Genomic DNA, 12,997 nt, shown 5'->3' with positions numbered 1-12,997 from the left:
TAAAATATACACTGCCACATGTGATTTATAAATTTTTTTCATCTTCAGCAGTCTATTTAAATACACTGCCACATCACCAATATGTAAAAGGGTTATGTATTTTACACAGCCACATAAACATATTTTCTCTCTCCTCCACCTTTTCCACTCGCGGTTCTCTTTCTTCTCTCTCATTCCTTTACGCCTCTTTGTTTCCCACTTTTAGAGCGCCATAGATAAGAATCTGCAACTCGTGTTAAAGTAAGAAACCATATTTTATTTTTATTTTTTTAAATAAAAGTAGTTTGATTCATCACTTTCGTTTCATCTTATCTTCTATAATCATCGCCATAGATTATAGGTTTTTTTTATCCTTTTATAATTTATTCTAATGAGATAAATATGTACTAGCCAAAGATTAATATATATTTTAATCACGATTTTATATAATTGTTGTTTGATACAGTTATACAAATTATTATTTTTTCCTTTTTCGGTGATTAGTCAATTCAATCGCAATTGTTTTTGCATATTTTTGGTTTCGACGTGAGGTTTAATCGCAAAAAAGTAAATGAATCAAGTAAGTTTGTAAAAGTTATGGGGCCTTGGGTATGACACATGATTGGTTGTTAGTGGAGAATTATTTTTTTTACACAAAAGGTATAAATAACCGTTGGAGCTAGAAATAGGTAGTATAAATTTTTTGTGTAAATCTACTCTGACACATCAGATTTACACAAAAATATATACACAACGGTTGAAGATGCTTTAAGATTACCTAGGATTCTAACCTTGTATAGGATTATCATATATTTAGTTACCATATACATATAGGATTAATTATTCATCACACATATCCTCTCCTATATAAACCCCTGTTGTATACATATCTCATACACATCAATACAATACAATGCTTTTTAATGAGATAACTATTTTGCCATTTGCTGATTTTTTTTTTTTCATTTTTTTTCAATGAACATCTTAAGAACAGAGTTTTACTAATTGTAAATGTAAATTGGCTATACCTTTTTCATGCTCCATCTTCTAAAATGTTATGCTATTTCGAGTGTAAACATATTTTTTAATACCTAAATTTCAGCAAATCCACATACTTTTAAATAATCATTTAATTTATTGAAAAGTAAGATTGTCGTCAGATGCACATCTCAAGACAGTTATTATTTGCTCTCTTATAAAATTCACACATTTTCAGTCCAAAAAATCTTAGACGAATAAAATAGCGTTGTTCATATTAAAATGATTCTCCATAGGAAAAATCATATCAAAGTATGTTAAAATAAAATCATACAAGCAATTCAAAAATGAAGCTCATAAGGACTATTCATATTCAAGTCAAACAAAAAAAACCCAGTTGCTCCAAGCCTCCAACTACCAACCATCTCAATAATTGCAGTTCTGAAGGATTATTCGTTCATCCGTGTCTCTTACAATGACATAAAACGTGGTATTACACATTAAATTGTTACAGACAATAGTGTAATTGTTGCATATAATAGTCTCAAATGATTCTAGCATTCAGAAAAACTTTCATATTCAAGCCAACACATAGCAAAGTCTCAGTGGCTCCAACTTCGAACCATCTCTTACAATGGCATGAGACGTGGTATAACACATCAAATTGTCTTACTTAAGATACTTACCAAACCAATCCAACATATCCTGGTGGGCTTCTTCTGCATGCTTCAGAGCCTCTTCATCTTCATCCTCGTACCTCACGGCCCAACCGTGCGCAACCCCCGGGAATATCTTTACAAAGCCATCAACCTGGAAGCAATAACACATCTGTTATTTCTTTCTAAGTTTTTTTTGTTAATTGGCGTCGTTAATTACTTGACTGAAACACAAATGCCAACCATGTCTGAGAATATGATTTGCAATAACTACCTTCAAGCAAGAGACGTTTTACCAAAAAATAAAAACAGATTACCCAGCGTACCCGACCTACCTGTTCCTCCAACGAGGATGATGGGAGGGATGGACTAGATACACAAATAACATTGGGCATTTTGAAAAAATGTGCATTCTTTTATACCCAAACCTACCTCTCGGACTACACAATCTGGGCATATTTTTACCGTTGCACAAAACAATGACCCTCAAGTAATATCTGAACCTAATACATATATTCCAATCTCTTTCTTTTCTAGTTTCCCTGTATATGTTTTAGTAATGCTCTATTCAAGGGTAATTCAAACTTAGACACATCGACAAAGGTACTTGTGGGTTCTCCATTCCAGCTTGAAGAACCCTTTAGTGGAAGAACCCTTTAGTGGAAGGTACTTATGGGTTCTCCATTCTTTGACAGTTTATGGCTTATGTTACATGGACTTGGGTATATGTACGAGGTATGGGTATGTGTCCAAATGTCAGACCGCCCTAAATCCCAAATTTTAAGATACGTGAAGTAGGTTCAAAATGCGTTCAAAACCTGAATAAGGGTATGAAGAAATGTCTTGCATTCTTAAAAAATGTACTTAGTTATAACGAAATTAAATGGAATATGATTAAAAAAAAAGAAAGAAGATAAATTCCATCTATGTCAGAATTAGGTAATCCTTCTTTGCTATCACATTGGGCTTTTCTTTTCCTTTAAGAAGATCGGAAGATCCAAGTGCCCGATTTGGGTCGTGTGTCTGACACATGTCATACCCATACCCATACCCATGTCGCATCACTTTGTGTCAACACGGATACATTAAGGATAATAGGAAAGTCCAGGTAACGGAAAAAAGATAAATTCCATCTATGTCAGAATTAGGTGATCCTTCTTTGCTATCACATTGGGCTTTTCTTTTCCTTTAAGAAGATCAGAAGATCCAAGTGTCCAATTTGGGTCATGTATCTGACACGTCATACCCATACCCATGTCGTATCGCGTTGTGTCAACACGGATACATTAAGGAGAATATGAAAGTCCAGGTAATGGTTCTTCGCTTATTTGAATATTCCATTGCCAATAAAGAAAGGAAAAGATCATTGAAGTTATAATGGTATATAAACAATAATTTGAGGATGGGCAATATGAAATATTTTTATTAAGTGTTACATGGAAAGTTTTGGAGTTTCATACCTCAGGCTTAGCATTTAAGATCCCCTCAAACTGTTTCACAAGTTCTGGTGGAGATATTTGGTCAATCTCAGCTCCAAGTACTGAAATTGGAACCTTAACCCCTGAAATTTGTGGCAACTGTAAATAAACAAATTTCTTGTTTCCTCCAACTCACCAAAAAAAATAAAAAAATACATGTCATGCTCACCACCATTAAGAAGGAAAACAATATATAAATACCTAGAAGGTTACATTACATTTGTTTCATATAAATGAAAAAGCTATCATGACCGTGCTATCAACCATCAAGATACTGTGATGTATGCACTCTCAATCCAAACGGTCAATGGCACAAGCTAGCTCACGGTAAGAGCATGCACCCTCATGATACACTCGCTCAAATAAAATTCACAAAGGACCAACACAATTGCTTCTATGAATAATTCCAGAGGTCTACTTTAAAATTCTGGGTCCAACAAAATAAAACAAAAAGTAATTTTAGGAAAGTTTAGTAACATAATTCATACCCTGGATATCATCCAAAGTGACCAGTGACGGATGTAGCATCACTGCAGCTTGGATATAAGGATGCTTTGCTAATTCCACAACAACCTTAGCTGATGAGAGAATTCAAAAAGTTCAATTTTAGTCAAGTTGTTGATTTTTAAGCCCTGTCTAGTTGCAGAAATTAATTGCAATATGATATTGTCTAAATTAGTGAAGGCTGTTCAGGAAAAATCTTACCACCCCAACAAAAGCCTGCAGCTCCAATACTGGATACACCTTTACTTTTTAGAGCTTCAATTACTGGTTTTGCATCTTCAAATCCTTTATCCTAGAAGGTAAGAAAAAATTTTAGACACTAATGTTTTAGCTACTATTAATCAAAACTTTATTTGAGTTTGAAAACTAAACAATCGAAAACACTGATTTTATTCGCCAAAAAGGAAGAAACACCATTCAGTATTATCTGAAAAACAGAAACTTCATTTCTTCAAGGAGACACAAAATGAATGGGTCTGCTGAGTCAACCCACATTTTGGATTTCTCTAAATGTTAAATTTCCAGCAAACCCTAAAGAAAAATATGTTCAAAGGGAACCACTTTCACAATATAAATAAGTAGCAGTTTCCAGGCATGTAGTATAATGAAGATAACTAACCGTTCCATGTTCTTTTATCCATACTAATATTGGCTTTTCAGCATTTTCAGGTACGTATGGGTCTCCATAGAAGAAGTCAGGAACAACCACATAGAATCCAGCAGCTGCAACTTTGTCGGCAAGCTTCCTTCACAGTTGAAAAACAAAAGCATTGTCAGCAAGCTTCCTTCACAGTTGAAAAACAAAGGCATAAGTAAATAAGTTGACAAATGACACTTTATCGTCAAACTATATGACAATGTTAAAGAGTGTGAAAATCAGTTGACACAAGGCCTAACAATAATTACTTGGCTATTTAAGAAGTTTGACAAGCTCTGTTCCCAAAATTCAGAAGAAGGAGATGGAGATATCACTCATTAAATCGTGACACCCAAAGGGTACACAAACACCAGCACAAGGCCACAAATTGCACATTGGCACTAATTTAACAATTTTACTTACCTCTCCTCTACATTGCTAAACCTACACACAGTACTACATAGTTTTCAGAAATTACTCTAACCTCCCCTGTCAGATCTTGTAGGCTGACTCCGTTAATAGTAATAATGCAATTACCACCATGCTCATGTCTGTTTAATATTATTTTAGTTGAAAAGTTAATCAAATTTAAAAAGACTAAAATATCCATTTTCAAGTATAAAAAATTATTCTTCTACCATCTCTTTCTCTAACATCTCTCTCTCAAATCAAAACCAGATTCAACACAAATACATACATATATATATATATATACATGTATATACACATGTATATATATATGCATACACACATAGGCACCCAAACATTCATAACCCAAAACCTACCTACTCTTCAATTTCTCTCTCCTCATCCACTATCAATCTCTCATCCGTTCGTCACTTTGAAGGCTTCGTCTCTCTCTCTAAATCCAAAACAGATGAACACGTATATGTACATAAATGCATATATACACCAAGAAGTGAGGCATTTTGGGTTTCTCTTCCACACAGGTTTGGTCGAATCGGTGATATATCTCTCCATATATTGAAACCCTGAAGTTCATGTTTGATCAATTGTGTCCGCGTCGGTGAAGGCTCGGCAAAGAATGAACCCTCAAACAACTACACTATGTTACAGAGATAATTACGGAACCCGAGGCACATAACTATGTTGCCCTAATTGATACTATTTAATTAAGGTTTTTCTAATATGTTTAAATCAAATTTTATTTGTTCATTTTCTAATCGGACTATTCCACTTCTTTCTCTAAATTTTTTATTTGGGATATTCTTGAACACTATTCAAGATTAATTTCATCAACTGTATCTTCTTTTTTTTTTTTTTTTGGGGGGGTGCTCGAAGAAGAATTTGGATTCAAATTGGAAAAATAATAATAATTCAAAAGTAAACCATGAAGATTAAAGTGGAAGAAATTCAGATTGCTTTTTCCAATTAGCATAATATCACCAAATAGCATATTTGGAGAGATAATATTTAGGGTTAAATACACAAACCTCCCCTAAGGTTTGGTCTAATAACGCTTGGAACTTGTCAAAAATCTTGCAATGACATCTCCTCGAGCTTACAAAAGTTAAAAATGCAGATAAAATTACTTTTGTACCCCGATTATTTTAATAATAAAATGATTAAAAATTTTCATTAAATAAAATGACATATTTGCCTAAAGATCTTATTCCCTCTTTGTTCTCTCTTTTCTCCCTGCCAAATCCAATCCCAAACCCTACCTTCCATGGCCACCTTGTCCGCCATAACCATCAAAATTATTGTGAGCACCACCACGACCGCCATAGCTTGAGTAAAAACCCCAAAAAGAACCACCTCTTCACCCATTGAAACCTCCTTGCCGTCCACGGTCTTCACCATTACCACCACGGCTTCCAAATCTACCACCATACCCACCCCCATTACCACTTGAATGTCTCATTTTCTGCTGATTCTTCTGCAGAGAAGAGTTTGTTTCCTCTATTTCTTCCATCCTTTGTTGGGATTTATATGCCCTGGCATAGCAAATTCCTATCTGGATTATAGTGACATATGTTCCTGACATATCTGAAATATTTATGATTTATATAATTGGTGAATTCAATGTATTATGTTTCGATTCACTATGAAATTGATAGTGTCCCTGTGATTACGAGAAATATTTATATATATGTATGTGATGGCAATCAATGCATGATATATAAATAGTAATTATAAATTGTTCATAGTCGGTAATTATGGATGGACTCATAATTAATTAAGACTTGAACTGGATCCGCATTAGGTTGAGATATATTGCGAGAGCCGTCGTATGCAATTGCTCCCTATCACCGTCATAGCATTTGACTCTTAAGCATGAGAAAATTATAGACTCTTTTATTAATTAATAATTACTTTGATTTGTTCGGCGGATTCTTCGGGATCCTTAGACCGACACTTTGGGTAATTATGTAATTAATAGTTAGAGGGTTATATTTTCAATATTTGCATCATTGCTACTTGTATTTATTTTGTATTGATTATGGTTGATCACAAAGTAAATTCGAAGGCCTTCGTATGTTTTTAGACAAAATGATTTATTATATATTTATTTATTTAAATTATTATTTTTTGTCAAACAAATGTTTTATTGTGATCTAGCCAGAAATAATCAAAGGTACCAAAATAAATATATTAATTAAGTAGTCGGATTGATGGCTTTATTTATCCGATAACTAATTATGCATAGAGGGGTCAAAGTGCAATATTGACTTAGAGGTTATTTATTATTTAATTGGAGTTCAATTAATTTCTTTTAGTGGAGTAGAAATTAATTTATGAATTAATTTAATTGGGTCCATGGACCGGGGCAATCATTAATTCATTGTAGCCAATAAAATAATAGGCCCAATGGATTCTCACTCATAGCCCAACTTGATATTGGAATCATATTAGATTTGAGACATGTGAATTAGAGATTGAGAAGGATTAGTTGTTTCCTTTTCTTTACCTTTATGTTGCCTATAAATATATTTGGTCTATGTATATTTTAGGGGTGATTTTGATAAGAAGAAAAAAGGAATAAATTTTCTCTCTCTAGAAAATTATGGTTTATGTTCTCATCTAATGGAGGCTCCCACAAGCCTAGTTTTCCAAGGTCATTCATGGAGGCATATGCGTGATTCCTAAAGGCAAAACAATTACCAAGAAGATGGAGATCCAAGGAGAATGCATCTTGCTAAGGGATCTACAATAAGTGAGAACATTCACTTTAGAGGAGAGATCTAAGGTTTACTCAAACCTTGATGTAAGTATTCAATCTTTTAATTGAATGATACATCATGTTTTATTTTTGCATGAAACTTGTCTCTATGTAATGAATCAAGATTTATGAATTTAAATCCCTCAAAAAGTTTTTAAAACTAGCACGTTTCCCAACAGTGGTATCAGAGCATGGTTTGATTCATTACTAGAGATCATGATTTTATGAAAATTTATCATTCATGGATCCAATTTTGATATGCATATATTTATTTATTGATGTATGTTGATGTATGAATTAATATATTGATATATATTGATACATGATGATGTATGTATAATTGTGAATGGATGATGATATGTGTTTTGGGCCATGGATGAAGCTTATAGGAATATTGAATGTAATTTTATTTTTGGATGAATGTAATTAAGGCTTTGATTTAGCCGTTTGAAAGTTCAATGATGTAATTTAATTTTTTCCATTGTATTTCAAATTGTAAATATTTTTAAAGCCATGTAATCTTCGTCAAAGGATGCTATGAAGCTTCAAGAAGGTCCAAAAGGGTTAAATTATGCTTCAGTAATTTTCTGGAATTTTTTGGAATTTTTTTAGGCTTAATTTAATTTTTTTGGGAATTTTTCTGAATTTTTCGGCGTTTTTCCGGTGGCCGGAGCATCGCCGGCGGCGAGAAGAGGCGTCGAAGGAGGCTAGAATCAGATGTGGTGCCTGTGGGGTGAGCCTGGCGCGTGAGGAACACGCGCCAGGAGGTGACATATGCTGGCGCGTGCATTGTACGCGCCAGCCAAGGGTGTAGGACCTCCACGCGCGTGCAGGCGCGTGGAGGCGCGTCCCACGCGCCCCACGCGCGTGCCAGCACGTGCCAGCGAGTCTCACCCGCCCCAGGCGCGTGCCAGCGCGTGGGGGCGTGTGCCTTCACCTGCAGCATGCCCCAGGCGCGTGTGAGCGCGTGTGGGGCCCTCCAGTCGCGTTCCAAGCAGTGTTTTGCTTCTCCTAGCGCGTATCAACCTCCTGCCGGTGTTTGCAAGCTGATGGAAGATCCTCGCGCAATACTTAGAGCAATTAAATGTTAAAAGCTGAATCCATTGGCCATTTAATTTGCTTTATCTGTCATTTATTGTTGTATGTGATGCATGAAATAATTAATTGCTAATTATTATTGTTCATGCATTGGATCCATGATATTTATTTAAATGGCTTGATTTATATTAGTTAAATTATGAAAATTAATTGGATTTGATTACTAATTAATTTGAGGGCACTTATTGGGAAACGCAAAATTATTTTTTGTAATTATTTTTTTAAAGTGTGCTTCAAATTAAATATTAGTGAATCATTTAAAGTCCAAATATTTTCTAAATTTAATTGGATTAAAATCAAGACGTTTTGCATGCATCATATCATGTATTTGAATAAAATGAAAACCCTAATTATGAATGATTAAAAAAATTGAGTGGGAGCGGGGATTTTTATACATTACTCCATGGCCTTCGTTATTAATACCATTGTAATTAGATCTTCAAAAAAATAAGGCCCCACGCATGATTTGAAGAGTTTTAATATTACAAGAATGGTTGTCTCATGAAAATACAAATATTAAATGTTCATTATAATTAGATCTTTAAAAATAAGGCCCTACGCATGATTTAAAGAGTCTAGATTATAATGACAACATATTTAATGTTTAATTTTTCGTTAGAGTTTTAATAACGTTATACACTCAATCTAAAATCAATAGTGTTAGCTTCCCAACGAAGTGGTCTATACTAGGTGATTTTAGAAAGGCTAAATTAAATCGGGAATCATTTCATATGATAGACAAGGCATTGTCTTAAGAGATATAGAAATGATGGGATTTGCCCGCCAATAGCAATAATGAACTTCGCCAACCGAATAAGTTATTGGCGTATTGGTTATTCGATTTTTCATACAGTGGTTAAGGGACCCACATATTATTATTTTAATGGAAGTGCTCGCTTAATAGCAAATGAATCTCAATAATAGTAATAATGAACTCCTCCAACAGGATAAGTTATTGACATATTGATTAGTTGATTTATTATGCTACAGAGTTGAGGGACCCGCATTAATTAAAAGGGATTGTTCACCAATAATGATAATGATCTCTTGTTCGATTGAGATTTATTGTATTATGTGGTTAACAAGCTCATTTTAATTTTAAATATGCATGACATTATTAATAGTTCACCTTGCATATTGTATGAATGCATTTATATTCAGATTAATTATGTCTAATCCAGTTTATCTGCTTGCTTACATATTCTATGATATTGGACCTTATTTATAATGACTGGAAAATGAACTTAGATATTTTATTCACAACGTAAGGGTACAAAATGTGTTTATTACTCCTATACCTATCTCTTTTACTTTGAGATACCAAATTTGACATTAATGCTTTTAATAAATTAGATAAGGTAAATGATATGACTTGGTGCAATATTCTAGAGTTTAGCTCGAATATACTCCAAAGCTAACATTTGTATTATTTTATTTTCTTCAAGCATCATATTAAATGTCAATGAGATATTTTGGTGAGATTAGATAGAGCATATGCCTAAGTACTGTGTCAAATTTAAATACCATCAAGATAGCCTCATGAACTCCAGTTTGAAATCAAATTTTGGAAAATGATTGTTTATTATATAAAATTAGCTGGAGATCAATAGGGCTGACTTGGGTGGTAAGTTTCAAGTTGACATGATTATTGTCTTGTTACCAAACTCGTTCGATTCTGTTATAGTGAACTAAATAAGGAATCAGTTTGAGTTCACACTCGCTGATATTCTTATAGAATTGGTAACAGATGAAGGGATAATCAAGAGTATGGGCGTTCTTATCAATCTAACCTAGTCTATACCATCTTCTTCTAGGCCCAAGTGGACGGGCAAAACAAAGAAGAAGGATGATAATAGGACTAGGCTAGCACAAAACATAGGTATCTAAAAGGTTAAAGGGAATAAGGCAGTGTATGCTGAGGGCGAATGAAACTGTTTCTTTTGCCGTTAACTAAGACACTAAAGGACAAACTGTCTAAGAAATGACGTGGCATAGGAAAATATATATTTAATCATTGAACCATGTTATGTGGTTGTATCTATTGATTCCTGATGGATAGATTCTGGAGCCACTAAATATGTTTGCAATTTATTGTAAGGATTTCAGGAATCCAGAAGCCTTGATGATATGGATATATATTTATCTTTTGACTTGATGCCAAGGTTGTAGTTAAGTCAGTGGGAGTATTACATCTGAAATTAGAGAGTATGGGGATATTAGTATTAGAGAACTATCTTTATGCACAGAAGTGAAACGCAATCTCATTCTTATTTCACTTTTGGCTTATAAAAACTAGATCGTTATTTTGTAAAACTAGTTTTATAAAATTGAATAGATATGCGATTGCTTCTGGTGTATTGAAAGATGGTTAATATACTATAATCACAAGCTCTTAAGATTTGCAGGATGTAGAAACTAATGTTGCATCTTCTAGATTGAATGTTAAGAGAAAATTTGTTATTCCTGACTCATTGTATTTTTGGTGTCTATTTTTGGGTTGTAATCAATCAAAATGAGATTTAAACATTGGTTAAAGAAGGTTTATAACCTAGTGAGGCAGAGGAGCCTAAACCAAACTTGTGAATCTTGTTTTGAAGGATCGATAACTCTAAGGGCTTAATCAGCCAAATGAAATAGACATAAAGAACAATTGGAGTCGGTACACACGTACACGTGTAGTCTTATGAACATCCAATCAAGATTACTCACGTTTTGGATAAATTTACCTGTTGCGACACAAGTCTTATACTTTTGGTATATTCCGAGAGGGTCAAGACTAATGTGGAGCACATATTAGGTAAACTTATCAAGACACTTCGATCTGATCGAGTATTTGAGTATTTCTTGGGATAGTGCAAAGACTATATGGTCAATGAGGGTGTTGTGTACTAGTTTTCCGCAATTGACGCTAAATTAATTTAAGTGTCAAATAGGAATAACAGAATTCCACTTAACATGGTTAGATCTATGATCAGTAATGCCACATTATCTCTTTCCGTTAAGAGTTTAGCGTTAATGACATCGATGCGCATTATGAACTGCATTCCATCTTAGTCTGTCTCAAGGATACCGTTGAGCTGTGTTTTTGACTAAATATTAGTTTGAATCATATGCACATATGGGGTAGTCTTGCACATGTGCGTTTGATATGGACAAGTAAGTTGGAATCAGATCATAGGCATGCTAGATTTGATAGCTACTCTAAATGTCACTAGGATGGATTATTTTATGATCTCAAAGATAAAAGTTGATTGTTTTTACTCACTGTTTATCTATAGGAGAATCATATTATGAATCACATACCTAGTAGCATAATGTTAGAGAATTTGGTATGAGTACCAGATGTACCACATGTGAACACACTTATTATAGAGATTAAGAATAATATATGAATTCCCTATTGATGCGTTAGCATCATCTACTACACAGATTCTTGCATCGGTACATTGATGTAGTGGGAGGATTATCATCCAATTCGACAGAATCATGTTTTTAGGTGAGACCATTATGGACATCCCTGTTAAACATGAGTTGGACCCAGTAAGCTACACGGAAGCGTGAACCGATGTGGATACAGATCGTTTTGGTGAGTTACTATGAAATCAGAGTTGGAATCTATGTATTCTAATAAATTTTGGGATCTTGTAGAACTTTCTAGTAGGGTGATTCTTATGGAAGGCAAGTTAATCTACAAAAGGATATCAGAAGATTTCTTAGTGAATAAATCATAAGTGTACAAGGGAATGTCATTATTTTTCTAATTCTATATATATATATTGTTGACATCCTACTCATTTAGAATGGTGTGGAAGTTTTGTCATCAATAAAGAGGTAGTTGTTCAGTTACTTTTAAATGAAGGATTTTCAAGATGTAAGCTATATTCCTAGGATTAAGCTTTTGCAAGATCAGGTTAAAAGGAAATTAGGCTTATCTTAATAATCCTACATTGATAAAGTTTTGACCAGGTTTGGTATGCATAACTCAAAGAATGAGTTCTTGCTTTATTGATATGGATGGCTCTCTCTAGTAAGTAGTTTTTCAAGACTATCAAAGGAGATTGAGCAAATGAGACTGGAAAAATATGCTTCGGCATATGAGAGTCTCATATATGCCATAGTCTATACCAAACAGGACATCCGCTACATAGTAGGGATAGTCAGTAGAGATCAGTCCAATACTGGACTTGATAACTGGTCTGTTGTAAAAAATATCATTAAGTACCTAAGGAGGACCAAGGATATCATACTCATTTATGGATGTGATGATATGGCCCTAGTCAGGTATGCTAGTTCTGATTTTCAATCAGAAGTAGATACTATGAGGTTCATGACTTAGTGTATGTTCACTTAATGGAAGGGAAATCAGTTGGTAGATTGTTAAGCAGATTTCAACTGTTGACTCAAACTTGCAGGTGGAATATATTGCAGCCTTAAAGGCGGCAAAATAAGCCTATTGGTTTAATCTCACTGATTTAGAGGTTGT

The 12,997-nt window shown here is 34.0% G+C and overlaps 1 protein-coding gene across 3 annotated transcripts in view; it reads right to left on the bottom strand.

The window, feature by feature from the left end:
* Positions 1-1,320: 1,320 nt before the first annotated feature.
* Positions 1,321-12,997, bottom strand: part of LOC132295946 (endo-1,3;1,4-beta-D-glucanase-like) — a 51,671-nt gene continuing 39,994 nt past the window's right edge. For 2 of the 3 annotated variants that reach the window (XM_059794209.1, XM_059794205.1), the window contains 5 exons: positions 4,215-4,341; positions 3,797-3,887; positions 3,580-3,669; positions 3,074-3,174; positions 1,321-1,767 (listed from right to left, as the gene is read on the bottom strand). In XM_059794209.1, the coding sequence (XP_059650192.1) occupies positions 1,627-1,767; positions 3,074-3,174; positions 3,580-3,669; positions 3,797-3,887; positions 4,215-4,341 (550 nt within the window). In that variant the 3' untranslated portion in view covers positions 1,321-1,626. The remainder of the gene's footprint in view (positions 1,768-3,073; positions 3,175-3,579; positions 3,670-3,796; positions 3,888-4,214; positions 4,342-12,997) is intronic. The other variant, XM_059794213.1, reaches the window with a different exon arrangement.

This window comes from Cornus florida, unplaced genomic scaffold (assembly GCF_030987335.1).
Source record: "Cornus florida cultivar Cherokee Brave unplaced genomic scaffold, ASM3098733v1 CherokeeBrave_3.0.0_Hap2_Chr01, whole genome shotgun sequence".
In the NCBI taxonomy this organism is placed as follows: Eukaryota; Viridiplantae; Streptophyta; class Magnoliopsida; order Cornales; family Cornaceae; genus Cornus; species Cornus florida.
Note: the sequence above shows the minus strand (reverse complement) of the source record. Positions and strands in the feature narration are given on the sequence as shown.